We start from the raw sequence: 24981 nt of genomic DNA on the forward strand, positions 1-24981 counted from the left end.
GCACGCGCTGATATTGCAGGCTGTCTTTGCTGAAGCCTTCGGGCTGGCAGAGGTCTCAGAAGCAAAGGGGCGTTCGAGCCGCGTCGGTGCTTTTGGGCCTGCGTCCCAAACGAGCTCTCTAATCGCGGTGCCTCGCTTAATTGACGTGAGCTCTAATTACGAAGCTCCCTTTGGCTCGCGCTCGGCAGCGCGGCGGGCTCCAGGTGGGCTCGGCGTCACGTGACCCAGGCCACGCCCCCTTTTCCGGGCGGGGGGGCGGGGCTTCTGCTCGGTGCGTGGGCAGCGCGCCCCTCCCCTCCCCGCCGCGCATGGGCACGGCTACGGGCGGCGGAGCGGAGCGGTGAGGCGAGACGGCGGGCGGAGGGGCGAGAGCCGCTCGGCCCCGCGGGGATCCCGTGCTGGAGGGCGGGGGGTCGGCCGAGGTCGCTGCGGGTGGTGGGAGCCGCGTGCTTCCCGCGGCGTGGGGGAAAAACGGCTGCGAGCGCTGCGGGATTGCGGCATCCCGGCTGGGGGCTCCGCGTGAGCGTCCGCGGCCATCCGGCACCGCACCGCGGCTGGGAGGAGCGACCGGAGCGGCGCGGCGGCTGTCGACGTGTCGAGCTGCGAAGGAGGATGCTGCGGGATGAATGAGGCGTTGTGCTGCGAGAGCCGAAGAATCACCTTTTGTTTTTATGTTTTCCCTTCGGTGTGTTTCAGGTGAAAGCCGGGTTTTCGGAGAGGAGAGTCTAAATGCCAGCTCCTTCCCTGCAGCCTGCTCGCCTCAGTAAGTAACCTTAACTGGGAGCTGCTGTTACTTTAAATAAGAACTCTCCGTGCCTCGTGCTGTAAGGTGAGAAATTTCTTTTGGAAGAGGACGGCGGTGACACTTGGAACTCGCTGGTGGTGCTGGCAGCTTGGCAGAGAGCAGAAAGCAGGCTGGATCGAAGCAAACGCCTGCAGGAGCTGTCAGGCTCGAGTTCTGCAGAGGAAAAGTGCCACTGGAGAAAGTAACAAAGCCCTGAGAGTAAGAAGAGCTGGATTGTATCACCCTGAAAGCCAACCCATCTCACAGCTCTCCTCTGCTTCCTTTAAGCTTCTGTTTTATTCAGTGATCTTTACTGCATCTGTTTTTCACTCTGCCTCGTGTGCTCCATCACAACAGCTGTGCTGCTGGAAGAAAACTGGAGAAAGATGTGCTAAAGCCTCACACGTCAAAGAGGAGAAGCTTGGATCCTGCCTTGGTGGCTGTGTACCTCCTAGTGCTGGAAGGAAGGAGGACAAGGAAGAACTTGCTGTAGCTCCCAGGTCCCGCTGTGTTCTCTGCTGGCTCAGCTGTTGGTGTCCCCCATTCCTGGACTTTGCTTGATGGGGATCTCTGCTGCGGGAGCAGTCTCTGCACTCAAAGGCAGGAGAGCAGGGGTAGGAGAGGTGGCCTCTAGATGCCGGAAAGGCCGTTTGTGTGAGCTCCTGGCAGAAGGTCTCTTCTGGAACAGCTGCTGGCTGTAGGCCCACCGAGCTGAGGTTCAGGATAGCCTCTGTGCAGCATGTCTTCCAAGCCAGAGCAGAAGGAGACCCACCAGGCCAATGGGGCCGTGCTGCCTGCTGTGCCCATGGACTGCCTCGTCAGTCCGGACCGGGGGCAGCTGGTGGAGCCCTCCAATTTCCTGGGACCTGATGGCGTCGGGGTGGAAGTGGTGGTGCTGGAGTCCCGTGCCAACGCTAAAGGTGTGCGAGAAGAGGATGCTCTGCTGGAAAATGGCAGTCAGAGCAACGAAAGTGATGACACCAGCACAGACAGAGGCCCTGAGCCAGCCTCTCCCCTCAAGGAGACCTCCTTTTCCATCGGGCTGCAAGTGCTCTTCCCCTTCCTCCTGGCAGGCTTTGGGACAGTTGCTGCTGGAATGGTGCTGGACATTGTGCAGGTAAGACTAACCTCTCAGGTGTGGTGCTGGGCTCTGAACCCCATCTTTGTAGGCTTGATCCTAAGCTAGGGGGTATGTGAATTGCAAGACCAGTTTGACAAATAGCAACTACAAAGGGAAGACTTGTGTTCCCTTGAATGGCAGTTGGGATTGAGGCAGACCTCAGTAGTGCCTGGAGCAAGGGAAGGAGCCCTTTGGTCACCCTTACACACTGCAGCCCTGCTCCAGCTCTTAGGACAAGGTCATGGCTACCAAATGTGCAGCCAAAGGACCTATCTGGGAACTGATGCACGTTCCTGCTGGGAATAATGTGGTAATCATCCCCTGATGATGACCATCATCCCAGCCCTGCTCCACAGTTCCCTGGGTCCCGTTTCCTGTTAGTGCCTGTGGTGTTTGCTGTACTGTTTCAGCACACTGGGCTGGTGCCAGCTGGGTTAATGATCCCCGTGCTGCAGTGGGTGCAGGACACTTGCTGGTGTGTTGCTCAGGCTGAGTGGCCCTGCTCTGGCTTCTCATGTGCTCAAAGCAACCCGAGAGCAATTGGGCTAATAGGATTCCTCCTGAGAGCTGTGTGGAGCTGATTCTTAGGAAAGACCAGCCAGAGAGCTGGCTGATACCTCCAGCTGCAAACTGCTGTGTTACCAGACGTCTCCTTAGGTGTTTCGAGGTGGGTGGCACTGTGGGAAGCACGCAGCTCACTGCAACTTTACGTGGGCAATGTGCTGACTTTCCAGGCCGTGCCTTTCAAGCATGGAAATCCAAGCAGGTGTCTCTGGCAGCTGATCAGCTGCTCACCCCCTCCTCCTGTGCAGAGTTCCTGGTCCTGATGCCCGGCACAAAGCAGTGAGTGAGGCACAAGGGTTGATCAGCAGCAGCAGGCAGGTGGTGCCACGTTGGAACTGCAGTCAACCGAAATTTCTCTTTGATGCTCTCATTTACTCAAATAGTGTAAACAAGCCCTTTCGATGCTGACAAAGAAAGACTTATGTCAGCCACTTGTGTGTGTATTGATGGCAGTGATTTTGCACCTGAGCTGCGTGCCAGCAGTCTGCTGTGTGAGGCAGGCTCTTTCCCATGTGTGCAGGTTGTCAGGCAGGCACTTCTTTTGCTGTTTTGCCCCACTGGCTGCTTCCTGCATGCCTTAGCACGCTGGTCATCTTTACAGCTTCTCCTGATGCAACCTGCTGGGAGAGTTGTGAAGCATGAGTTGTGCCTCAGAACAGGAAGGGCTGGCTGTGCTAAATAAAGCCACAAGAGATTTACTAGAATAGATTCCTTGAAAAGAGAGAAATTTCAAGCATGTTGTCTTTTGCAAAATCCTTGTAAGCTCACGTTTGGCTCTTCTGGCAATTTCCTGGACCAGGGCTTTGAACACAGCCCCAGGTCCTTCCTGGAGGAGGAACAGCCCTCCTGCCTGGGGAGGGGAGGGTCTGGGTGGGATACTGTGGCACACTGCTGTGCCCTCCTGCCTTTTATTTATGGCCATTAGAAGTAAAGCTTCATAATTCCTCTGTTCCACAGCAGCTCAGCGTGGAGCTACGCAGCGTGTCCTGCCAACTCCTTTAACTCCCTTTAGCCTTGGGATTAAATGAGGCATCTAAATGCCATAGGGTGGAAACGGGGGAGGGAAACGTGTGGTCTTAGCTTGTCTGCCTGTGGAGTTTGGGGAGCTGATCTTAAGAACTGGCTTCCCAGAGGCTCAGAGCCTTGGGGAAGGAGGCAGCGAGCTGCTGGGGGCAGGCAGGAGTCCCATTGCTTTGGATGTCACCATGGTTTGTGATGGATGGAAGGCTCCATGCACTCAATTTGCTCCACTTGAGACAAATAGAATAATCAACCAGCTGTAATTGGTCTCCCCAGTGTGAAAACAAGCAGCCCTGGCCTCTGGCCACGTTGTCCCATTAATGTGTCCCTATTAATTTGTTTCTGCTCCCTTTGGATTTGGAGACCTACACGTGTGCCACCTGCTTCTCTGTATACAGCAGGGCACTGTTGGCACAGTCCCCTCTCCCTGCAGAGCTTTGATTGTTGTTTTCCAGACTTGCCTGCTCCCTGGAGAGGCTTTAGATGGGGTTGAATATGGAGGAGGGCATCTGCTCATTCCCCATTTGGCCACCTCTGGTGTTAGCATCCCTGTTGGGAGCAGTGGGGAATGCTGAGCCTTGCTTCTTCGTCCAGCTCTGGCCCACTTCTCATTGCTGTGCTGTTGTCCTGAATTTCAGACTCACCCCACTGAGTGCTGTGGTTGAAGGGGTGATCCTGGAAGAATCTTACATGACTCCTCACGCATCTGCTGTGCCTGGTGCTTTCCTCCTCGGGGCTGCAGCTCTCCTGGCAAGGCTGCTTGTCTCTCTGGGGCATTGGGAGGGCCAAGATGCCGTGTGCTGAGGCAGCGATAGCTCCGACCTGCTGCTTCACAGCACTTCCTTCCCTCTGAGCTGTCCTGAGTCACCATCCTGCTCCGACCCACGATGCTGCTGCATGCCTTAACCCCACACACAGCGACTGAATGCAGCAGAGGCCATAAAAGCAGCTGTTGTCCTGGAAGTATCTGATGCCTGCAGGTGCAAAGCCTCTGAAACGCAGCAAGCCTGGAAGAACAGCAAAACACCACCTGGGCTTGATGCTGGAACCCAGTGCCTCTGCTGGGCAGATATGGGTGAAGTAAGGCAACCCGTGTGAGCTGTGCTGTCTGCTCCCTTATGGGGCGAGTGAAGAGGCTCTCCTATAAGGCTGTGCTCTGCAGGAGCCAGGAAGCCTTGGAGACGTACGAAGTGCCTGTAGACCAGTGTTGTGTAACATCTTATATTAAGCACGTTGGCAGGAGCCCACAGGTCCTGCTCTTTGCAGTAAAACGAGCTGCTGATGTCTGCAGAAATCTTGTTTTCTGTCCCCAAAGATGGCTTTTTTTCCTTTCCCCAGCAACACCTCTGTCTTACTCAGTTACAGCAGCTCCTGGCACTGGTTTGCAGCGCAGCCTCCTGTAAAGGTTAACCTGCATGGCTGGCACTGGGATGAGGTGCAGAGGGCTGCAGCCCTATGCTGGCTATTGCCTGACCCTTTCATGCCCCTGTGGTCTGCCTGGAGGAAGGAGGAGCCAGGCAGGTGTTGCACAGCACTTCCAGCCTGTGGTCAGACCAACGATGGCGTTCCTTTCATGAAGTGATTCTGACACCCAGCTCGTCCTGCTGCAAAGTGGGAGCGTGCTGCACACTGATTGAATTCCAGGTACTGCACAGGGAAGTCGTAGTAAAGGATTTGCCAGTTACAGCAAGCAGCAAATCATTGTAATGACTGCCATGCCTGCCTAAAAATAGGCTGAGGAGAGCAGGGCTCGCTGTTCCTAGGTGTGACCTTAAAGGAAGCACAGCCTGGTGTGCTGCTGTGCCAAAGGAAATCTTTCAGACTGATTCTCCCTCCTCTGTCTGCTCGGTGGTGGGTGCTGCAAGGAAGCATCCCTCTGCACTGCTGGCTGGGATGGCTGTGCAGAGATGTAGCTTTTAAGGCACTTCTGGCTGTGGGCAGGAAGTCTCCGGGGCTCAGACTCACTGTGTGCAAGCAGTTCAGAGGCTGCAGGGTTTCCTTGGGCACTGCCCATGGCAGCAGCTGGGAGAGAATTTGCTTCAGGAGGAGGTGAGTGTGTGGAACCTGCAGTGGGGGGCTCTGAGGAGTGCCTGGAACAGCTGAGCAGCTTCCATCCCTGCACCCGGGGGTGGGAACGTTATTGGCTCTTCTCACAGCGCTGTCAGATGTGCTAAAAAGGGCAGTGCTTTTTGAGTGGCTGAGAAATGGTCCCAGTTCATCCTTCTCAAGTGCTCAGCAGCTTCCTGTGATCATACTTCTGTCTCAGACTGCTCTTCCAGTGCTTGCAGTTTGAGCAGGGTACTGGAAAAGACCTGGCAGGAAGCTGGAGCTCGTTGGCTTTTAGTGTCCCAGAGCCGGAGGCAAGCATCACAAAGGGTGGAAAAATAAACAAAAATAACTGAAGTCTTTCCCAACAGGAAGGTGTTCATCGTGCAGGTAGGGAGCTTTATTTGCTGTAAGGTGTTGGCTGTAGTGTTCCTTGTCCTAGAAGGAATTCTGCATCCTTCTGGGTGCTCAGCCTGAGCAGCACTGCCAAGGGGGGAGCTGAGGACACAGGGCCCAGTGCAGGTAACAGCAGGAAGGAAACTGCAGCTGCCAACGTGCTCAGCACAGGAGGCAGCTTCTGAACGCACCATTCCAGCAGCTTCCTCTGAGGAGGATGCCAGTTAAGCAGTGTGGGAAGCAGGGGTTATTTTGGACAGTCTTCCTTCAAAACACTCATGAGAACAGGGAATCAAGCAGAGAGGTTTGCACAGCCTGCATTCATATTTTTTTTAACGTAGTTGTTGTGAGTTTTTGGGGATGGTTTCATGTTTTCTGGGAAGCCAGCTGCTCTCCTATGAGACTGCATGCCCAACAGTTACTCTTTTTTTTTGCCTGTTCTGTCTCTTGTCCAGAGAAACTGGCTCTGCTTTAGAGCCAGGGCGGGTTGCAGATACCTGCAGGTGTGCTGTATGTGCCAGGTAGAGCGAGGGCACACACCTCTGGGAGAGCATCTTAGGGTCATACAGCGCCTTAGGTTGGAAGGGATCTTAATAAGCACGTGGTTCCAACCCCTCTGCAGTGGAAGTGGGAGCAGAGACAGCAGTGAGCCACTGCTTGGGGCTGGCAGCACCAGGGAGCTGCAGCGCTGCGCTCTGCGAGGTGTTTGGAAGAAGCTGTGTGGGGAATGCCTGTGGGCAAACTTCAGTGCTGGGTTCTGCCAAAACCGGCGTGTGTTGGGCAGAGCTTCTTCCCCTCTCCCTGTTCTTGGCCTCTACGTGCGTAAGTGTTTTGTCAGCAGTTGAGCTTTGGGGGATTTTGAACTGAAAGTTGCAGGCTGAGATCCTGTTTGTAAGCTCGGCAGGAACCGTGCGGTCACTGCTGCGTAAATGTCAGAGCAGTAACACTGCTGGAAAGCGTGGCACCAGCACTGGAAGTGAAACTGAGTCATTACTCAGGGCTGCACGCAGGCAGTGCCAGAGTGCAAAGGCAGTGGAGGAGGTTCTCAATCCAAAGCCAAGGTTTCTAACAGCTGTGATTTATTATTATTATTATTTGGTCTTTTCTTGTTTCGATCTTGCAGCACTGGGATGTCTTCAAATACGTGACCGAGGTTTTCATCTTGGTGCCAGCACTGCTGGGTCTGAAGGGGAACCTGGAGATGACGCTGGCATCTCGCCTGTCAACAGCTGTGAGTATCCAGGGCGTGCTGAGGAGCAGGATGTCTGTTTTTGGGGAGGCAGGAAGGGATTTGCACGTGTGTATGAATGCAGTGACCACCCAAAGCAGAGGTTGGAGCTGAACTGTCTAGCCAGGTGTTTCCATCCCGTTTGACTGATCAGATTTCAAGGCTCAGAAGTCCTTAAGCTTTGCTGACAGTTCACTTCCTTGTCAGGACTGCTCGTGGGCCTGGAGGGATGGTGCACAAAAAGGCTTTGGCAGTTTAGTACCTGGAGTGTTTGGATCTGGTTTCATTTACAAGGAAGCTGGGTGCAGGCATGCAACCAGAGCACACGGAGCAGGCCAAAACAAGCCAGGTTCAGCAGGGCTGGGAGGTGAGAGCCTGCAGAGAGTTGTACAGCAAAGGCTGAGATGGAGGAGAGCTTGCAGAGGGAGTTGTCAGGTGGATTGACAGCCTCTTCAAAATGATGGAGAGGAATGTCAGGGCATTTCTCTTGCTAGAATTCAGTCTGATTCTCACATAACAGTGAGCTCCCTATGAGAAATGGAGACAGGCTCTGTTGGCTCCTCAGAATTGTGTCTTAGTCCAGCTGTAAATGAATTGCTTTGTGTTTAAACGTTTCTGTAACACAGCAGTCTCTCTGTAGCTGAGCAGAACTGGAGAGAGGCATCTTCTTTTAACGGGGACAGTAATACTCCATCTGCAAAGCATCTACTTGGATGTGACAGCAAGTGACAGCCTGATGTTTCTGTGGGTCCCATGGCGAGCGTGTAGCTTTGAACCTTACATCTGCAGGGTGTTAGCTACCTGCTGTGTTTACCTCTACTGTTTCTGTGCTGGGTAGTGCTGGAAGAGAGCCCTTGCAGCCAGAGCCTGGGCTCAGCCTTGGCACTGCAGATGAAGAATGGTCTGTCTGGGTGGCAGCAGGAAGCATGGCACTGCTGCTTATCATGCTCTCTTTCTGGTTGCTGCGGGAGAAAGCATAGAGAAGCATGGAAGAGCTCTGTGTATTTGCTCCTCTGGCTTCTCTTTCTTCCATCTTAAGCAGTGGGGTGATCCATGCTGAGACTCTTTGCTCTTCAGTGCCTTCTAACTCACTGAACCAGAGGCACGTGGGCTTCACTTGCCCTTGGCTTGGCCCCAGCTCTGCTGGGAACCACCTCCACCTGGGAACAGCTTCTCTTGGTGCTGATCTCCTCCCTCCAGGTGCTGCTGGAGAGAACAAAGCTGCTGTGCTCCTGCACTCGCAGGGTCAGGCTGAGCGCTGCAGCTTGTGGCCGGCTGAGCTTTGTTTGCTCCTTCGTTCTCAGAAACAAATCCCTTTGTTTTATTCATTCCCTATTGTTCAGATCATGTCAGAATCCTCACTGACCCGAACACAGGCCATTTTCCCTCTTGGCCTTGGCTTGGCCAGCTTTCAGAGCACACTTTAAGCGTGGACTGATCAGGGTGAGCACTTAGCTCTGCTAGGACCAAGATAGATAGCAAAGTTTTTCTGCAGCCTTGGTTTTCTCCATCCCCATCCTGATGGGGTTGGCCCAGAGCAGCTTGGTGGGGAGATGAGGCTGTCCTGGCTGCATGGGAAGTCACAGGAATGCAGAACTTTCTCCCATCTGCTCTGGTGGCTGCAGCAGAGTCACCAGGCAACTGGCACAGAGAGCATCCCTCCAGTTCACACGCCTGTCCTGCCTTCTTCCCCTGCTTTCCTTCCTCCCATGAAGGCTGTGCTGCTTCTGTGTGAATCTCCCAGCCTTGCACACCACTCCCTCGTATTGATGCATGATGGGCTTTGACAGCCTCTTTAGTGTTCCCTTTTTTCCCATGGGGAGTGGGCTCTCCTCTGGGCAGTGCTTCACCATGCAGTTCTCTTGCTCGCTCCGCAGGAAAGCAGACTTGGAAGGATTTCTGAGATTGTGGGTTTCTAATTAGTGCTGCATTAAGTCACCTCAGAAGCTCCTTTCGCAATTAAGAAGCAAAACTCTCCCATTAAGTTAAAGGATTAAAATCCTGTTGCCAGTGACTACAGCTAGGTTATGTTAATCCTAACCTAATTGCCATGTGGCAGGAATGTTAAGGTCAGGCTTCGTATGGAGCTCAGATTCCTGTGCTGGATGTGCTCAGTGCAGCTCGATGGTCAGGGTTTTGTTTTTCCCCAGTCTTTCTTCCCTTCACCTGAACCAACCAGAAGGATTCACCCTGGAGATGGGCAGATCTGAGTGGAGATGGACGTGGCCTGGCAGCTCTCTGCAGTGTGTATGCAGTAAGGAGGGTTGGCTGATGGTAGATTTCTTTCTTTGTGTAGACCAGGAAAGAAACCTGAGGGGCAGGAATCGCTGCTCTATTGTTTGTCACAAGTCTGACACTTTCAGCCAGTGACTCCATCGTGCAACTACTTCATGTTTCTTGAGCCTCTCCCTTGTGATTTCATAGTGACAAACTTGTTTCTCCCTCATGTTCATCAGCTTTGAATACTGCAAGATTGTATGCAGGCGCAATCTCTCTGCCTGTCCTTTCCAACTTACTGTGAGGACCAGAAGGTGCTGGGGAGAGCAGAACTCCTGTGTAAGCTGCGACCTGCAGGGATTCTGCTGGGTTTTGTTTGGATTGTATGCCAAGAAATTAAAGCAGCTTTCCTTCTGTTCTGGTTGTTCTGATTAGCATCTCCTGTAGTGATGCCAGATGACCCGTGTGCCATGGCTGCTTCCTGTTTCTCACTAGGTCTCCACGTGGCATTAGCCTTGTTTACTCAACTTTTATCCCCACCAGCGGTTCTTGCTGCCAGCTCCTTGTGCCCACATGGTGCTGCTCTGGCCTTGTCCCGTGTCAGAGCTGGGGGCACTCAGCTGACCTGGGATCTGTGCAACCCCTGCTTCCTTCCTGGCTGGCCAAATCGAGAGGTAGTGTGACCTGACTGGGCCTGGGCCAGGCTTGGCTTCATCACCACTGAAGTAAATTCAAGCAGCAGCGCGTGGCTCTGCGTGAGGGCAAAGTGTATCTTGTTGCTTTGGCAGGATTCTCATCAGAATTTCTATTGCTGTTGGTTCTGCCTTATGCTGCCTTCAAAATTCCTTCTGTAGCGCTCTGCTCTTGCTGCATAGTGATGTGTCAGCCCGTTCCTGTTGATGGAGAGAGGTGTCAAAGCTGAAACAGGGAACAGCTTTGGTGTGCTGGGCAACAAAGCCAGGTTAACTGTTGGAAGAGCTACAGGTTGTTGCTTGGGCTTTGTAGCCCATGTATACAGAACTGCGTGCCCCAAACTTGGCTGTCACTACAGAGATGTACCCTGGCTGTGCATCTGTGTGCACGTGGACACACGTGCCTTTGCTGCTAAACTGCTCTGCTATGAGAGGTGAGGATTTGCAGTCATTATTCTCTCCTGCTCTTGGCACAAACCTGCGTGGCTGAAAGGCAGGAATCTGACTGTTAGCAAGTGCGAAATGCCATCCGTCTTTTAATGGTCTGATGATGCCATGATGTCTTCTTGCAGGCTAATATTGGCCAAATGGATACACCCAAAGAGCTCTGGAAGATGATAACAGGGAACATGGCTCTCATACAGGTAAGAAAATGAGGAAGAAAACATGGGAAGTTGGTAGTTGTTGAAATCCAGCTTGAAGAGGTGTCAGAAGGCTTAAATGTCTTTTCTTGGGTACTGACTTGGGTATTCAGTATTGCACGTCTGGCAGGGAGACAAATGGCACCTTATTATCCCTTGGTTACTTTGCCCTGAAGGTTGAACTTGGTGTTTCCTTGCTGAATGCTAACCCACCTGAAACAGTTTACCCCGGTACCATTTTTGCCTCAGTCTTCTTGATGATGGTTTTGCTTTTCTTTTCAGGTTCAGGCTACCGTGGTTGGCTTCCTGGCCTCGATTGCAGCAGTGATATTTGGATGGATTCCAGATGGGCACTTCAGCCTTGACCACGCTGTCCTGCTCTGTGCCAGCAGCGTGGCTACTGCTTTCATTGCTTCCCTTGTTCTGGGTAGGAGATGCATCATGTACGTTCTCCATGCACCTCTTCCTAACATGCTGGGTTCTCCTTGCCTTCATCCTATTTTCTTCCTCTTTTTTTGCTGTAGGCATGATCATGATTGGAGTCATCATTGGATCCAGGAAGATGGGAATCAATCCTGATAACGTGGCCACACCAATTGCTGCCAGCCTGGGGGATCTCATCACCCTGGCTCTGCTTTCAGGAATCAGCTGGGGCTTGTACAAAGAGCTGGGTGAGGAGCAACAAAAGGCTTTTGTCTTTCCCTTGTCCTTGCCTCTGCTGCAATGTCTCCCTTGAGTTTCACCCTGTTCCTTTACCCTTAATCCTTCTGGGGCTTCTGAGTGCCAGGAGCTTGGTAGGGCTAAAACAGTGGGGGAAGGCAGCTTTGGTTTTAACCTTGTGTGCTGTCAGCACCGGCTGGGGGCTCCTCAGTGCAGAGCTACAGCTGTGTGCTGTACATTTCCTCCTCCCTCTCCTCCATTCTCCTTCCCTGGCGGCTGGGATGCAGAGGATGTGACTCAGCCAGGTTCAGTCAAAGGTGAAGCATTGCTGGGAGGTCTCACCCAGGACTGGGGAGTAGGAAGGAGCAGTTGGGAAACTGAAGATGCACTCAGCAGGTGCATGAGGAGGAAAAGCTGGCTCTTGTTTGTATGGTTCTGACTGTGGGGATGGCAGCTCTCTGCTGGCAGGGCTGATGAGCTCAGCTGAAGTATGTGCTCACTGCTGAGGATGTGTCCTTGATCTGTTGCCTTTGCTTATTTCCCCCTCAGAGAGCAAAGCATACGTGAATCCTTTGGTGTGTGCCTTCTTCATAGCTCTGCTGCCCATCTGGATCATCATTGCCAAGAAGAATGCAGCGACTCGGGAGGTGCTGTACTCTGGCTGGGAGCCAGTCATCATTGCAATGGCAATTAGCAGGTAGGAAGATGTGCAAGAGTTCTTCTCCCTGAAACACAAACAGAAAACGCCCCTTTTTTCCCCCCAGCCCTTCCAACCCATTTCACGCTTGACAGATTCCAAAAGAAGATGGAGAACCAAACTTCTCCTTTCGCAGTGGCCTCTGCCAGGAAACTGGAGGTCAGGTTGTGTTTTCCATTGGGATTGAGGCCCAGGGATATTGAGCACCTGACTGCTGGAATCCAAGGCCTCAGCATTGTGCTGAGTGCTGTACAGCTGGCACGGCTGCAGATCCTGTCCAGCAGTCCTCACAGGAGCCTTCTTTGCCCTCTGAAGGGCAGGGTTGCTGTTGATTACTGTGTTGCAGTAAGCTGTACATTGGGGGATAAAGACTGTGCTAAAACTTTCTTTTGTTACCAAATATCAAGGCCTTAAACCACGCACCTACAGCTGGGGAGGTTGCACAGGTCAGTGGGTGGATGCATCACCCAGTGCACAGACTGCAGCAGAGGGGACCTGCAGTGCTTTGTGTGCTGCCTGATGAGCCTTCAGCACTGACCTCTTCGTTCTTCCCTCTGCAGTGTTGGGGGTTTAATTCTGGACAGAACAGTCTCAGATCCAAACTTTGCTGGGATGGCTGTCTTCACACCAGTCATTAATGGTAAGCTCCTTTCCATGCTGATATTGCAGCTCTGATGGTTCTTGGCAGACACTGAAATTGGCCTCTGCCTCAGTGCAGGCAGATTAAGGAGGCTAATTCTGCTAGATCTCCAGTGAGATGAGGTTAGACCCAGCCTTTACAGCAGTATGGCTTCTCCTTCAGCAGAGGGTAACGGGTCTAGGGGAGGCTGTTGCCTGAGAGAAGCTTTCCAAGTCTGAGCCACAACAAGAGCTGTGTTTGTTTTCCACTTCTGGCTGGTGGAAGACACCTGATCCAAGATACAAGCCCTGCAGCACTCAGTAGCATAAAGATTTGGGTTTGCAACTTGAGTCAGGAAATCTAGTTTGTTCTGGAATGAAACTTTGACCTCCTTTCTGCCTAATGAACCAAGGGAACTCTGTTGTGCACTAGTTCTCAGCCTTGCAATAAATCGAGTTAATTCTGCAGCAGCGCATCTTTGGGTTGGTGAGTTCCAGAGTTTCATTGTGCTTCATGCAAAAAGCAGCAGCTTTAAGCTTCCCGTGTCTGTTCTGGTGACCAACTCGTCATGTTTGTTTCATATATTCCTTCCAATCAAAGCTGCCATGTATTGTATGTATTTCACTAGGAGACCCTGGGGGAAACTGCAGAGCAGCATTCTTTGTCTCAGCTCTTTACATCCTGCAGAAGTGGGGTTTGTGTCAGGAATAGACTGTCTTGCACTGTCCCAGCACCTGGTTGTGCTGGCTGCTGAAAATGGCTTTCAGATGGGATCGAAATGTTGCCTTATTTTGTTCTCCTTACCTGCAGGTGTGGGTGGCAACCTGGTGGCAGTGCAGGCGAGTCGCATCTCCACTTACCTGCACATGAGTGGGATGCCTGGAGAGAGCCCTGAAGCAGCCCCTCGCAGATGCCCCAGCCCTTGCAGCACTTTCTTCAGCTCAGGTACTCGACTTGTGGCTTGAGATGTGTTGAGTTCTGCCAGCAGCAGTTGCTGCACATGGCTGGCTGAGCTTGGCTGCGGCCGTCACTGCAGCGCTGTCACAGGAAATGGTGGCTGAGGCTCAGAGGCAGCTGTCAGCTCGTGGATGTCTGCTCTTCTGGCCTGCCCTGCCCTCTAGAGACGGGTGGACCTTTAGCAAAGCTGCAATGCAGGAGGCCGTATCCCTGCTGGATTAGGAAAACACGTTGCCAAAGTCTCATGCCCTGCCTGTGTAATGCTGGTACTCCTCCACCCAGTGAATCTTTTCCAGATGTTCAGGATACCTAAACCTGCCTTGAGGGCTGCTTGAGTGTTACAGGTCTGCTGGGCCTACAGAGCCACTGTTACAGAAAATTAGCTTGCACATGCTTCTTAGCCCTGCTATTTGTAGCAGTTGTGTAGCAGAGAGCAGCCAAACCTGCATTCCTACCTAGTGTGGGGAGAGGTGGTTATGCTCCAAACTGTCTGGGGGAGGTTTGACACTCCGTAGCCTGGGTTCTGGCCTTCTGATAGAGAGGGTGCCACCTGGAAAGGGAGATTCGAGGTGCTCTGTTCGTGTGTACCAGCTGTAATCTGCAGGGTTTGGAAGCAGAAGGGGGCAGAGGTCTCCAGTGCGGTGATCACCTGTCAGAAAGCTGCTCTCCAGACAAGGTGCCAGCAGAGCTCCAAGGAAATTCAGTCTTGATGGTGGACTCCTGGCAGCTTGGAACTTAATGCTGTCAGAGGTGGGACGAGTCCTTTTGGCAGCTGGGCTTTGAGAACAGCTTTTGCTCTGGGGGCAGACTTAAGCTCTCCTACCAAGTTTGATGGAGTCTTTGTTCATCCTGACTCTTAAGTCAGCATTGGGGTGCTGTTTTCCAGCCTAAAACTGGACTGCAGAGATGAGAGTCCAGTGCTCTGGTGTCTGCTTCTGCTCAGCCCCAGCTGTAGAGCTGCTGTGTTCCCATCCCACTGAAGCCTGAACTCCACCTTTGTTTCCCAACAGATGTGAATTCCCGCTCTGCCCGTGTGCTCTTCCTTCTGGTCGTGCCTGGACACCTGGTTTTCCTTTACACCATCAGCTCCATGCAAGGTGGACACACTACACTCACCCCTATTTTCATTGTTTTCTACATGACAGCTGCACTTCTCCAGGTGAGCTGAAGCCCCTCCGGGGGGCTGCAACTGCTCAGGCTGCAGTAAGGAGCACTGCTGTGTCACCTGCAGCAGGGAGCTGCTCTGCCAGCTGTTGTAGGTGCATTGCTGAGGGATGTATGCTACCCCCAAGAGGTCTCTGCTGTTTCCTTCTTCTGTGTTAATCTATTCTTTAGTCATTTGAAAAGAAAGCAGGCTGTGCAGTTTGCAGGACCCCCGTGCTCGTGGCTCTTCCTGCCCACTTGGGGAAGGGGCCTGGTGCTCCTGTTCCTCTCACAGCAGCTCTGTGAGCCCACAGGCAGTGGTTGGTGTGAGGGATGTGCACAGACCCAGCTGCTCCTGCTGCAGAAATGCAGCAGCTGTTTGCACAAGCAGTTGTCTGTATAGGAGGGAGGGGAGAGCTGCTCTGCTTGGGGAGTTTTGTACAAAGCCTGGCCAAGCTCCCTCTGCTCGCCTCATGGATTTGGTGTCCCCTAAAATTCAACAACTGAAGCTGGCTTCAGAAAATGAGTCGGAGCTTCCATCAGAGACGAGGGCAGGGAGCTGTCATCTGGGAGGCTAAATTTAAGTTATGAGCTCCTGCTGGGTGCCTGGGCATGAGGAGGGGGCTGCTGCTCACAGCTGCTCTGTGAAGCCACAGCATGAGCAGCATGCAGGCTGGGGGGCACTGGGCTGTGTGGTTCTGTGGTGCTGAGGCTCTCCCAGCCCTGAGCAACCAGAGGTGGTGGTCAGAGGTATGCAGCCTCTTCCAGACCTTGCCCCAGACCTGAGGCTTCAGAGGATCCAGTGTGGATTTGTGCTGTCTTTAATCACTGATGTGAAGGAGGTGGGGAGAACGGGAGAACGAGCTTCAGCTGCTGGGAAGCTGCTCTTTATCCCTGGGATCCAGATGTTGCTAAGAGTCCTGCGTGCTTCCCAGTCCTCTCTTGTGGAGCTCTACGTGTGTTACTCTGAGCTTGTTCTGGTTAGATCTGAGGGTGGAGATGCAAAATGTGGAGTTCCTGGTGTTTGGGTATCAGTGCACTGAGCCTTGAACGTGGCGGGGGCACACGAAGGGAAGGAGGGATGAGGGGCTGCAGTGCTGCTCCATGAGGATGGGGGTTGCAGAGGTTGGGGCTGTGGCTGACGTGGCTCTTTTCTGCCTCCCTCCCAGGTTCTCATTCTGCTCTACATTGCTGACTGGATGGTGCACTGGATGTGGGGCAGGGACCTCGATCCTGACAACTTCTCCATCCCCTACTTGACAGCGCTGGGTGACCTGATCGGAACGGGGCTCCTTGCTCTCAGCTTTCATGTCCTCTGGCTTATTGGTGACCGGGATTCCGATGTGGGGGATTAGCTCCCCCTGCTGCCCCTCCCCTCCTCTCAGTTCTCCTCCATTCATTTTTGTCATGGTTGTTTTTCTTCCACCCTTACTCTCCTCCTTCCCCCCCTTCCCAACCCTGTCTCTCACGAGACTTCATCTTTGATACAAGATTCTCATTATTTTCAATGGGAATTTTATGTGGTTTATATTTCAAGCCAAGTTTGTACAGAAAAATAAATCTAGTTTTAGGAAGGACGCGAAAGTGTAATGAGACAATCACCAAGTGCAATTTCCTAGCAGTTGTCTGACCAGTGTTCCAGGGGAGCTGCCCATCAGTTGATGGAGCACACTGGAGGCCCGCCTGTCCCAGCCACTGGAGGTGAAGGGCTGCTTTGTTCGCTTCATAAGCGTTTTAAATACTGGAGATAAGGTTCAGATGTGTGTTGCTGAGGGGGCAACTTCTAGCAAAGTGCAGCCTTGTGGGTGAGGACACGGGGATCTCCCATTTTCTGTCCTGTGACCTTTTCTCCTTCATGTTTTCTCCCCAGATCCCTCCCCTGCGCCTCGCACCCAAAGCATGCAGCTCTCTGGTCTGGAGATGATCCAGTTTTGTGCATTTAGGCTTGCTTTCAGCTGCTGTGTGTGTGTGCTGCTGCTGGGCCCACTGCAGCTGGGCAGGAGCTGCTCAGTACCTTCTTTTGCTGATCCTGAAGCATTTCAAACTCGGGAGCCTTATGCTACTGCTGTCTCTTAGATGCCATCTGTGTTCAGCTGTTGGCTTTCCCTGTATGCGTAGGAGAAAGCAGGAAAACAGGTCAGCAGCACAGCCTGAGTTGTGCAGCCGTGCATCGTTGGTGCAGCGCTGTGTGGCTCTCAGCAGAGCGCCCTGCTTGCCTTGAGCTGCACGTGGAGCCTGGGGTTGGTGACAGCCCAGCAGAGCCTGAGCAACTGTGAGCTTTATTTCCCTCCTGCTTTTTGTGCTGCCCAGCTGGGAGGTAGCCAGGAAGCTTTCCTTTCCTCTGCCTTTGCAGGCTGGGAGGATTCTCATGCAGTCTGCAGCATGCAGTTCTGGCTGTGTGACTGAGGCGTTTGTAAATCATCTTCCTGAGTGCTGTCAGCACTCAGCACTTTGTACTTTTCCCATTTGGAAATTGATTCAGTGAGCTGAGCACAGTTTATTTAAGCAGGTCTTATTGACTTGGAAGCTTCACTCAGCTGCATCGAGTTTAAGTGATGCACTCAAGCAGACAGCACTGTTAAACAGGCTCAGATGTAAACTGAATGCATGTGTGCATGGGAGAGAGCTTCTAATGTTGGTAGGGATGGGGATCATAGCATCCTATGGCACCCAGTTTTGGTGCCGCAGTGCCCAAAGCACAGGGAGATGCCCCCAGTGCCCAGCGTGGTGCCCTGGCTCTGAAATAACACCTGAGCTCTCACAGGGCTCACACTGCAGCCCTGCTGTGCTGCTGCCTGGCCTGTTTGCCTGCAGATCCAGAGCATCACTGGAGAGCTGCAGGATTTGGGGTTGCCTACAGGCTGCTGCGTTTCTTGTTTTGTCTGGATTGGCTTCAGTTCCTCCCTTAGGTTGTCCTCAGCGTTTCTTGCACAAAGAGGCAGTGCTCCCTTCCTTACCTTGCTGATGTGAAGCTCGCCTTCCCCCTCCCCATCTCTGTGCTGTCCTTAGTTGCAGTAGCTCTGACTCTCCTCCTGTTCCCTGCAGTGACTCTGGCTGCTCGCGGGTCTGATTCAGCCGCAGCTCTATTCAAAAACACCAAAAGGAAAACCAAAACAAACCAACCAACCAAACTCACACCCCAAAGCGAGCAGTCTGAGCCTGGGGGCTCCTACAGCATCCTCTGCTGTCACCTCCTATCCATGCCTGATGCCGAGGTTTGGACGTGAGATTTCCTTCTGCTAACACACGTTTGTGTGCGGCCGTGCCATCGCTGCTCCGTGCCGTGATGTCAGCTTTTGGTTCCCCAGGAAAGAAGTGGTGCCAGAGCTGTGCTTGTGGTCTCCCATGGGCGCAGAGGTGCTGCGGGGTGAATGGAGTGGCGCAGAATCTCATTTAGCATTTCTGCACGTCGACAGCCAAAAGCTTTTCCCACCACTTGCACTCGGTTGCATGGCCCAACCTACAGCTGACTGCAAATGAGAAACACCCGTTTACTTCTTTTTGTTAAAGGAAAAACAACAAAGGACTGTCTTAATTATTTATGGTTACTGTAACTGGATTGACGGATGTCAACTGCTGATAAATTATATTTCGTTAAATAAAGATGACATTTATTTATGTGGACTTCGGTGCCGTTCTTTCATCGGTCTCCATGTGTGGCTCAAAGCTGCTCCTGTTTTGCAGCAGTGATGCTCTGTGTTCGGCATTGGGGGGATGGAGGGAGGGGTGGGAGGGAGGAAGGAAGGAAGGAGGTGTGGGTTTGTGCTCCCGGGAACTGATGGCAGAATGCAGGGGAACAGAACCGAGCTGTGCATGGGGGGGGGTCAGGAAGAAGTAAGGAAAAGGCTTTCCTATGGGGGGGGGGGGGGGTCAGACAGCAGAGCTGTGCGATGCCCTGCACAGGTCGGTGACGGCTCCCAGTGATGTGCTGTAACTTCTGGCCAGCCCACAGCGCTCAGGGATCGGGGCTCTGCGATCTCTGGTGCCTCCCACAGCTCTCCTGCTCCGTGCCGTTCCCTTCCGCGTTCTTCCATTCCGCCCCGTTCTGTTCCATTCCGTGCTATTCAATTCCCGTTCCGTTTCGCTCTCTTCCATCCTGTTTCGTTCCGTTTTATTCGGTTCTATTCCATCCCATCCCGTTCACCTCCGTTCCGTTCTCTCCCTTCTATTCCGATCTTCCCCCGCCCCGAAGCGCTCCGGAACTGCGCGATTCCGCCTGACCGTCACGTGACCTCAGCACCGGGGGGAGGGGGGGGGAGCGGGGGGCGAAGTTGGGGAAGGGGGGGGAAGCGATGGGGCATCGGGACCGAATGTTCAAAGTGCTGGTGGTGGGAGATGCCACGGTGGGGAAAACATCGCTGGTGCAACGCTACGCCAACGACAGCTTCAACCGGCACTACAAATCCACAGTGGGGGGTGAGAGCGGCTCGGGGGGGTCCGAATTACCGGGGGGGGGCGGTTGGGATTGAATCCCCATCCGTACCGATAGCAGAGATCCGAGGTGCTGAGCGGGGTTTTTCTCAATGCTTTGTGGGTTCGGAGGGGTCCCGGCTCCGTCCGGTGTTTGTTGTGTGTGAGGTCAATGCTCGGAGTATGGGGAGGTTGGGGGGGGGGGGGACACGGGGCAGACTGCGACTGCTTCGGAACGAGTTTTGGGGTGAGATCTTTGTGTAACGTGGATGTGAACGAAGCTGCAAAGAGTGGGGGGGGTGTGAGGCTTTGCTGGGGACGCAGGGGCTGTCGTGAACCCACAGGGGGATTCCTCAGCCCGATGCCGAACGCTCTGCAGGGCCACGTCCCGGGGAAGCTGCAGCACCGTGAGCTCCACGATCCATTTCACGACGAGTTCCCAGCTTCAAAAAGCTCCAGGCCTGCAGGGTTGGCAGCACTGGGGGCCGGTTTTCCTCCCGCAGTTAAAAAATAAAGCAGCCCAACCCGAGATAATGGCTGTGCCTTTCTGCTCCCTGCCAAGTTTGTTACGGCTGAGCTGCGGGCATTGGCTGTGAGGTGGGCAGCGTGTGGGGCTGTCTGGATTTAAGGCCGATTTTGCAGCTTTCTATGACAGAGGAGAGGGCACAGCGCTCACAGCCCCTCCTGCTCCGTGCAAAATGTCCCTAACAACGTTTCCTTTCTTTTGGGGATTCACAGTGGACTTTGCCCTGAAGGTCGTCCAGTGGTCGGAGTCGGAGACGGTGAGGCTTCAGCTCTGGGATATTGCAGGTACGTTCAGACAGAGCTCAAAACTGCGCCCAGGTTGGGATGAGGCTCCACCAGGGGACAGTTTGAGCTCCCTGTGCTGGGAAGGGAGGGCATTTGGGATGCAGAGCAGATCGGGATGCAGGGTTGTGGGTTCCCCCCTGTTTTCGCCGTATTGGGTGTGAGAGTCTGGAATCTTCATAAAGAAAACAGGAAGGAGAACTTTGCAATGAGGGGATTGCAGCAAAGAAGCGGATTTCAGTTTCGGTCCTGAAAAGAGGATTAAGAAAAAGTCCCAAAAAGATATTTGGGAAGGGAAAGCAAAGTCCCCTCATCCCATGCAGCACTCGGTGGGGGCTGAGCAGGAGGAGATGAGTGCAGGTGGTCCCACATTGCTGCTTTCTCACGTCGCATGATGGTGCACCCCAGTGCCTCTGTTTCCTAAGTGGAGTTTAGAGCTGAAGAAATGAAGTGCTGCTGTAGGCACTTATTTGGTTAAGTCTTAAAAAAGGTAACTTCTGGGGGGATTTTTTGCTCTTCTATTGATCCTGAAGGGCAGGAACGCTTCACATCCATGACCCGGCTGTACTACAGGGAGGCGTCAGCCTGCATCATCATGTTTGATGTCACCAACGTCAGCACCTTCAGCAACAGCCAGAAGTGGAAGCAGGACTTGGACAGCAAGCTGACGCTGCCGGATGGGAGCCCAGTGCCGTGCCTGCTGCTGGCCAACAAGGTGAGCAGCACAGAGCAGGCTGTGTGTGTGTGTGTGTGCCTGCACCTCCACAACGGCAGAGGGAGTGCAGAACGCAAGGGATGATTCACCAGTAGGTTGTAGGACAGCTTGTGGTCTTCAAAGAATCACAGAATGGAAGGGACCTCAAGGATCATGAAGCTCCAACCCCTGCCACACGCAGGGCCACCCAGCTCCCCATTTCATAGCAGCCCAGGCTGCCCAGGGCCCCATCCAACCTGGCCTTGAACACCTCCAGGGATGGACGGGGCATCACAGCCTCTCTGGGCAGCTGTTCCAAAATCCTTCCTGATGCATTCCTGAATTCTTCTTGGTTTGTCTGTCTCTAGCAAGGCTTTTGTGTTAACAAGGATACAGTAGGACTTAACACACAGGCAGCCCCAAGGAGATGTTAGCAACTGCTTGCTCCTAGGATGCAGTTCCTTTTGCAGTTCTGCACCCCTGTGTTCAAAGCTTTCCTCCGGCTCTTCCATGAGCTGGTTGCTCCACAGCAGGGTTGGTGTGTGACAAACAAGCTCTGGAGGGATGGATGTCTGCTTTTCCTCTGGATGCAGCATCAGGTTGCACTGTGCACACTGGTTGCTGTCATTTAATGATTCGTTTTCTTTTCACTTAAAAAGTACCTTTCTGCTCTTCACGCATTAACATCAGCTCAGCAGTCATTTCCAGGTTCAGCTTGCCTGGTTTGAGAGAGCCTGAAGTTGGAGCTGAATCAAAAACACGAAAGTTGGCTGGGAGAGCAGCTTTTCTTCTCCGCTTCTTCACAAATAATGCTTTCCCTGACAGCAGCTGTGCCTGAATTGGGAGCAGCTTTGTGTGCCTGTGGGTGCTGTGCTCACACTAACAGGGCTCTTCTTCCATAGATGCTCCCACTCCCCCCAGTGCCAGCAGTGTGGGTTTCCCAGCAGTGCTGTGCCACTCGTGCTATCCTGCTGCTGCTGGGTTGGGGATGTGTGACGGTGCTTTCTGGTGGAACCTCCATTCCATGAGTGCTCGACCGAGGTGTGTCAGGATCTCAGATGAGATAAACGTATTGCTGCTTGCAACATCCTGCTAAGAACCTTGCTGAGAACTGTGTGTCAGGTTGGGATGGTGGAGATGTGAAGGGCTGAGCCCTTCTGCCACTGCCCACCACTGAGCGGGCAAGAGGGGAAGTTCCCCTCCCAGCCTGGGGATGGAAAGGCTGAGCCTCACCTGGCTGACTCCTGTTTTACAGTGTGACCTTTCCCCGTGGGCAGTGACAAGAGAAGAAGTGGATCGTTTCAGCAAAGAAAATGGCTTTTCTGGTTGGGTGGAAACGTCCGTCAAGGAGAACAAGAACATTAACGAGTCTATGAGGTAGGAACAGCGACTGGGGCAGCTGCAGGAGTTCATTCCCTCCTTCAGACAGCACTGGCTGTAAGGGGAGATGCTGTCAGTGGGTAACAGATAGCAGCAATAACATGCAAGTGAATCTCCTGAAAGGAAACTGAATTCTGAGAGGTCAGAAGTTCTGCTGCCCTTGGTCGAGCAGCTTGTACCCAGGAAGCTGATCCTCTCTTTCTTAAAGCTCTTTAGTTTTATGCAACCAGGAGTTGTTGCTTTGGTTTTTCGTTGTTTTGTTTTGTTCTTCTCTGTGGCCCAATGCTGCTTGTTGAAGCAAAAAAAAACCCAAACAATTTTACATCTGTTTGTCTTCCAGAGTCCTGATTGAGAAGATGATGTCCTCATCCACGGGTGATGGAAGTTCTGCTGCTTCCTGGAAGGGGGATTATATTAATATCAAAGAAACGTCCCCGCCAGGCTGGGCGTGCTGCTGATGCACTGACTGCACCACCTGCTTCTGTTTTCTACCCCTTTCATTTGTTTGTTTGTTTTCAAAGATAGTGAACTGTCCTCTCTTTACATACATTCATCCTCACTAAGCATTGCTGCAATGGCTTGGAGGGAGGAATGGAAAGGAGGGAGAAAAGGAGCTTGCTTTCTTCCAGCGCAGCAGCAGTGGCAGCACGGCGCAGTCTGTGCCCAAGCACACAGCTGAGATTTATCTTTTAAAACATTGAGCACTTTTCTTCATCTTCTCCTGTAGGACAGCCTGTGTCACACAGGGTGAAGGACGTGGAATGTGTATTTTTAATGCTGTTGCACCTTTTATTCCCCACAACCTGAACCCGATCCACAGAGGCGTCATTCCGGAGTGCTGCAGTGACCTTCGTTTGATGCACACAAAGTTGAATTGTTCTCTCTGCTCCTGTGTGTTTCTGAGGTGGGATTACAGCAAACCCACCATTCTGTGCTCTGGAACTGCACACCTCTGCCTGCGTGTCACTGGAGACCAAGGCATCTCAGCACTGTCATCCAGTGTCCCTAAGGTGTGGATTTGAGATGCAGCACAGCCCTGAATCACGTGTGTGCTGACTGTGGAGCTGAAAAGCACAGACCACAGCGTTGTCAAGCATTGCCCAGTTGCCTTCTGTTCCTTGGCTCTTACCCTGTCTAGCACAATCCTACGTGTTCTCTTCTGCTGCTGCTTTATTAAGACACTGGGAGCTGAATGAGGAATGGGTTGTAAACTCCTCTGTATGACAGAACAACGGTTCTTTTCACTTTCAGCCCACCCTGTGTCCTCCCATCTCACAAAGCTTTGCAAGTGCTGATGAATCGCCTTCGCACCGTTATGTGCAGTGACTTTGGTGGCAGGCAGGGTGCTGGAAGCCCACTGCTGGTTTAGTGCTCCAAAGGACAAGCAAAAGAAAAGACTTTGCAGGGCAAATGAAATGAAGAGACCTGCTCCCCACTTGCTTTTTTGTGCCTGCTTTTCCTCGTGCAGCCCCCAGTTATGCGGAGCTGTGAATGGCTCTCACCAACAACAAGCTGTAAGAGCACATCAGAGTTATCTTGCAGGGGTTGAAAGGAAGGCCAGTCTGCAAGGCTGCAGTTATGCAGCACTGTGGGCACTTCTCATCAGTGTGCCGTGCCACAGAATCGTCCTGCCTGTGCTGAGGTTAGGATTTAAAGAAGTGCTCTTCAGGAATGTTTTCTCTTCTCCAATAGTTTACATCTCCCAGTGTGCCAAAAGATTAACAGACAGAAGAACTTTCCCTTAAGAGCATCCACTGCCTGTGGCTGCAGAGTAAGAATAGGAACTGATTGCCTTCATTAAGCACCAACAGAAAAGCTGAGTTTTTGTTGTCTGAGCTTGAGAAAGATGAGCTGTGAGTAAGGGCTACGAAAATCTAGGCCTAATGTTGTGTCCCAGACATCTGGGGGTAAGATTCTGCTGTGCAAGTATTGCCAAATTCAGCCTTATATGCACTTAAATATTCCTTTCTCTGTGCCATTGGATTAACTGGAGAAACACATGAAATGTGTAGAAGTGGTTAGGAGCAAAATTGAACTGTCTTGTTGTGTTTCACTTCCTAACCTGTCAGGAAAAGAATAAAAAATCCTATGTATGTTTTTAGAAATATGGGGAAAAGGGTCTGATTTTTAAAAGGGTCTGTCATGAAGCCATGTGTTGTTCACTGATTGCTGTGTGTGCTGTATTTGAGCAAAGGCCAGGAGTTTGAGCTGCAGGTGAAGGGGCTGAGGCTGACAGTGGAAATCTCTGCTCAGGACCAGCTGCTGCAGCCACAAAAGCTTGGAACTGAGCAGGAACTGCACAGCCATGGTTTTCCTGCCAGCATGCCATGCATCCTGCAGGAAAGCATCTCATGTCTTCTGTACATTGGCTGGATACATACCAGTGTCTCTTTAATATCCAGACCTCTGAGTTTTCCTTAAGTGCTTCTCAGAAACAAGGAAAAGCCAAAGGAAGAACTTTTCTGATTTTCTTATGTTATACATGACTCCTGTTCCACTTGTTTTGAAAATGACCTTTGGTTTCTCCTTTCTGCAATGCTTTGACATTGTACTCTGTGTGATTCTGGGCCAACCATACCTATTTCACTCCATTCCACGTGCTTCTCATTGCTTAACTCTTTAAATGTGTGGTCATGGGTCTCAAATGACAGCAATCTGTGGATCCACGTAGAAATTTATACTGAAATAGAATCAGAAATAATGAGGTCAAAATTGAGTTTTTTGTTTTTTTTTTAAACAGCTTGCAGTTATGCACAAGTATTTGAGAGACAGGGCTCTCCTTACTGTAACACTGCAGTATTATCATGTTTATACAAACAGAAGAAACTGCTGGGAGGTTTTTCTCCCAATCAATCCGTAACTGAATGCAGCATAGCAAAGGTCTGAAATAAAGGAGTTTGACACTG

The 24981-nt window shown here is 52.3% G+C and overlaps 2 protein-coding genes across 5 annotated transcripts; both read left to right on the forward strand.

The window, feature by feature from the left end:
• The first annotated feature begins 295 nt into the window (after positions 1–295).
• SLC41A1 (solute carrier family 41 member 1) lies at positions 296–18402 on the forward strand. 4 transcript variants are annotated; one of them, XM_042833517.1, is made up of 12 exons: positions 324–340; positions 697–763; positions 1142–1901; positions 7054–7161; positions 10640–10711; positions 10991–11135; positions 11233–11379; positions 11918–12065; positions 12626–12705; positions 13495–13629; positions 14652–14800; positions 15954–18402. In XM_042833517.1, exons 3-12 carry the CDS (start codon positions 1524–1526, stop codon positions 16137–16139), a joined length of 1548 nt encoding a protein of 515 aa, XP_042689451.1. In that variant the 5' UTR covers positions 324–340; positions 697–763; positions 1142–1523; the 3' UTR covers positions 16140–18402. The 4 variants fall into 4 exon arrangements, with proteins under 4 accessions (XP_042689448.1, XP_042689451.1, XP_042689449.1 ...); XM_042833514.1 differs by having other exon boundaries at positions 296–340; positions 697–1901; XM_042833515.1 differs by lacking the exon at positions 324–340 and having other exon boundaries at positions 566–763; positions 851–1901.
• Positions 18403–19053: 651 nt separating this feature from the next.
• On the forward strand, positions 19054–24981 carry RAB29 (RAB29, member RAS oncogene family). The gene is made up of 5 exons (XM_042833779.1): positions 19054–19200; positions 19933–20004; positions 20535–20716; positions 21951–22072; positions 22416–24981. The coding sequence occupies exons 1-5, from the start codon at positions 19077–19079 to the stop codon at positions 22531–22533; spliced, it is 618 nt and encodes a 205-aa protein (XP_042689713.1). The 5' UTR covers positions 19054–19076; the 3' UTR covers positions 22534–24981.

Source organism: Centrocercus urophasianus, unplaced genomic scaffold, assembly GCF_019232065.1.
Source record: "Centrocercus urophasianus isolate 14NV4802_14NV808 unplaced genomic scaffold, USGS_Curo_1.0 seq_42, whole genome shotgun sequence".
NCBI lineage: Eukaryota > Metazoa > Chordata > Aves > Galliformes > Phasianidae > Centrocercus > Centrocercus urophasianus.

Bases quoted from the DNA above. Each gene is read 5' to 3' on its own strand.
- SLC41A1 (XM_042833514.1), top strand. From the start codon at position 1,524: ATGTCTTCCAAGCCAGAGCAGAAGGAGACCCACCAGGCCAATGGGGCC. The intron at 7,162-10,639 runs GTGAGTATCCAG...GTCTTCTTGCAG, and splicing joins CATCTCGCCTGTCAACAGCT to GCTAATATTGGCCAAATGGA. The intron at 11,136-11,232 runs GTAGGAGATGCA...TTTTTGCTGTAG, and splicing joins CATTGCTTCCCTTGTTCTGG to GCATGATCATGATTGGAGTC.
- RAB29 (XM_042833779.1), top strand. From the start codon at position 19,077: ATGGGGCATCGGGACCGAATGTTCAAAGTGCTGGTGGTGGGAGATGCC. The intron at 20,005-20,534 runs GTACGTTCAGAC...TTGATCCTGAAG, and splicing joins TCAGCTCTGGGATATTGCAG to GGCAGGAACGCTTCACATCC. The intron at 22,073-22,415 runs GTAGGAACAGCG...TTTGTCTTCCAG, and splicing joins AACATTAACGAGTCTATGAG to AGTCCTGATTGAGAAGATGA.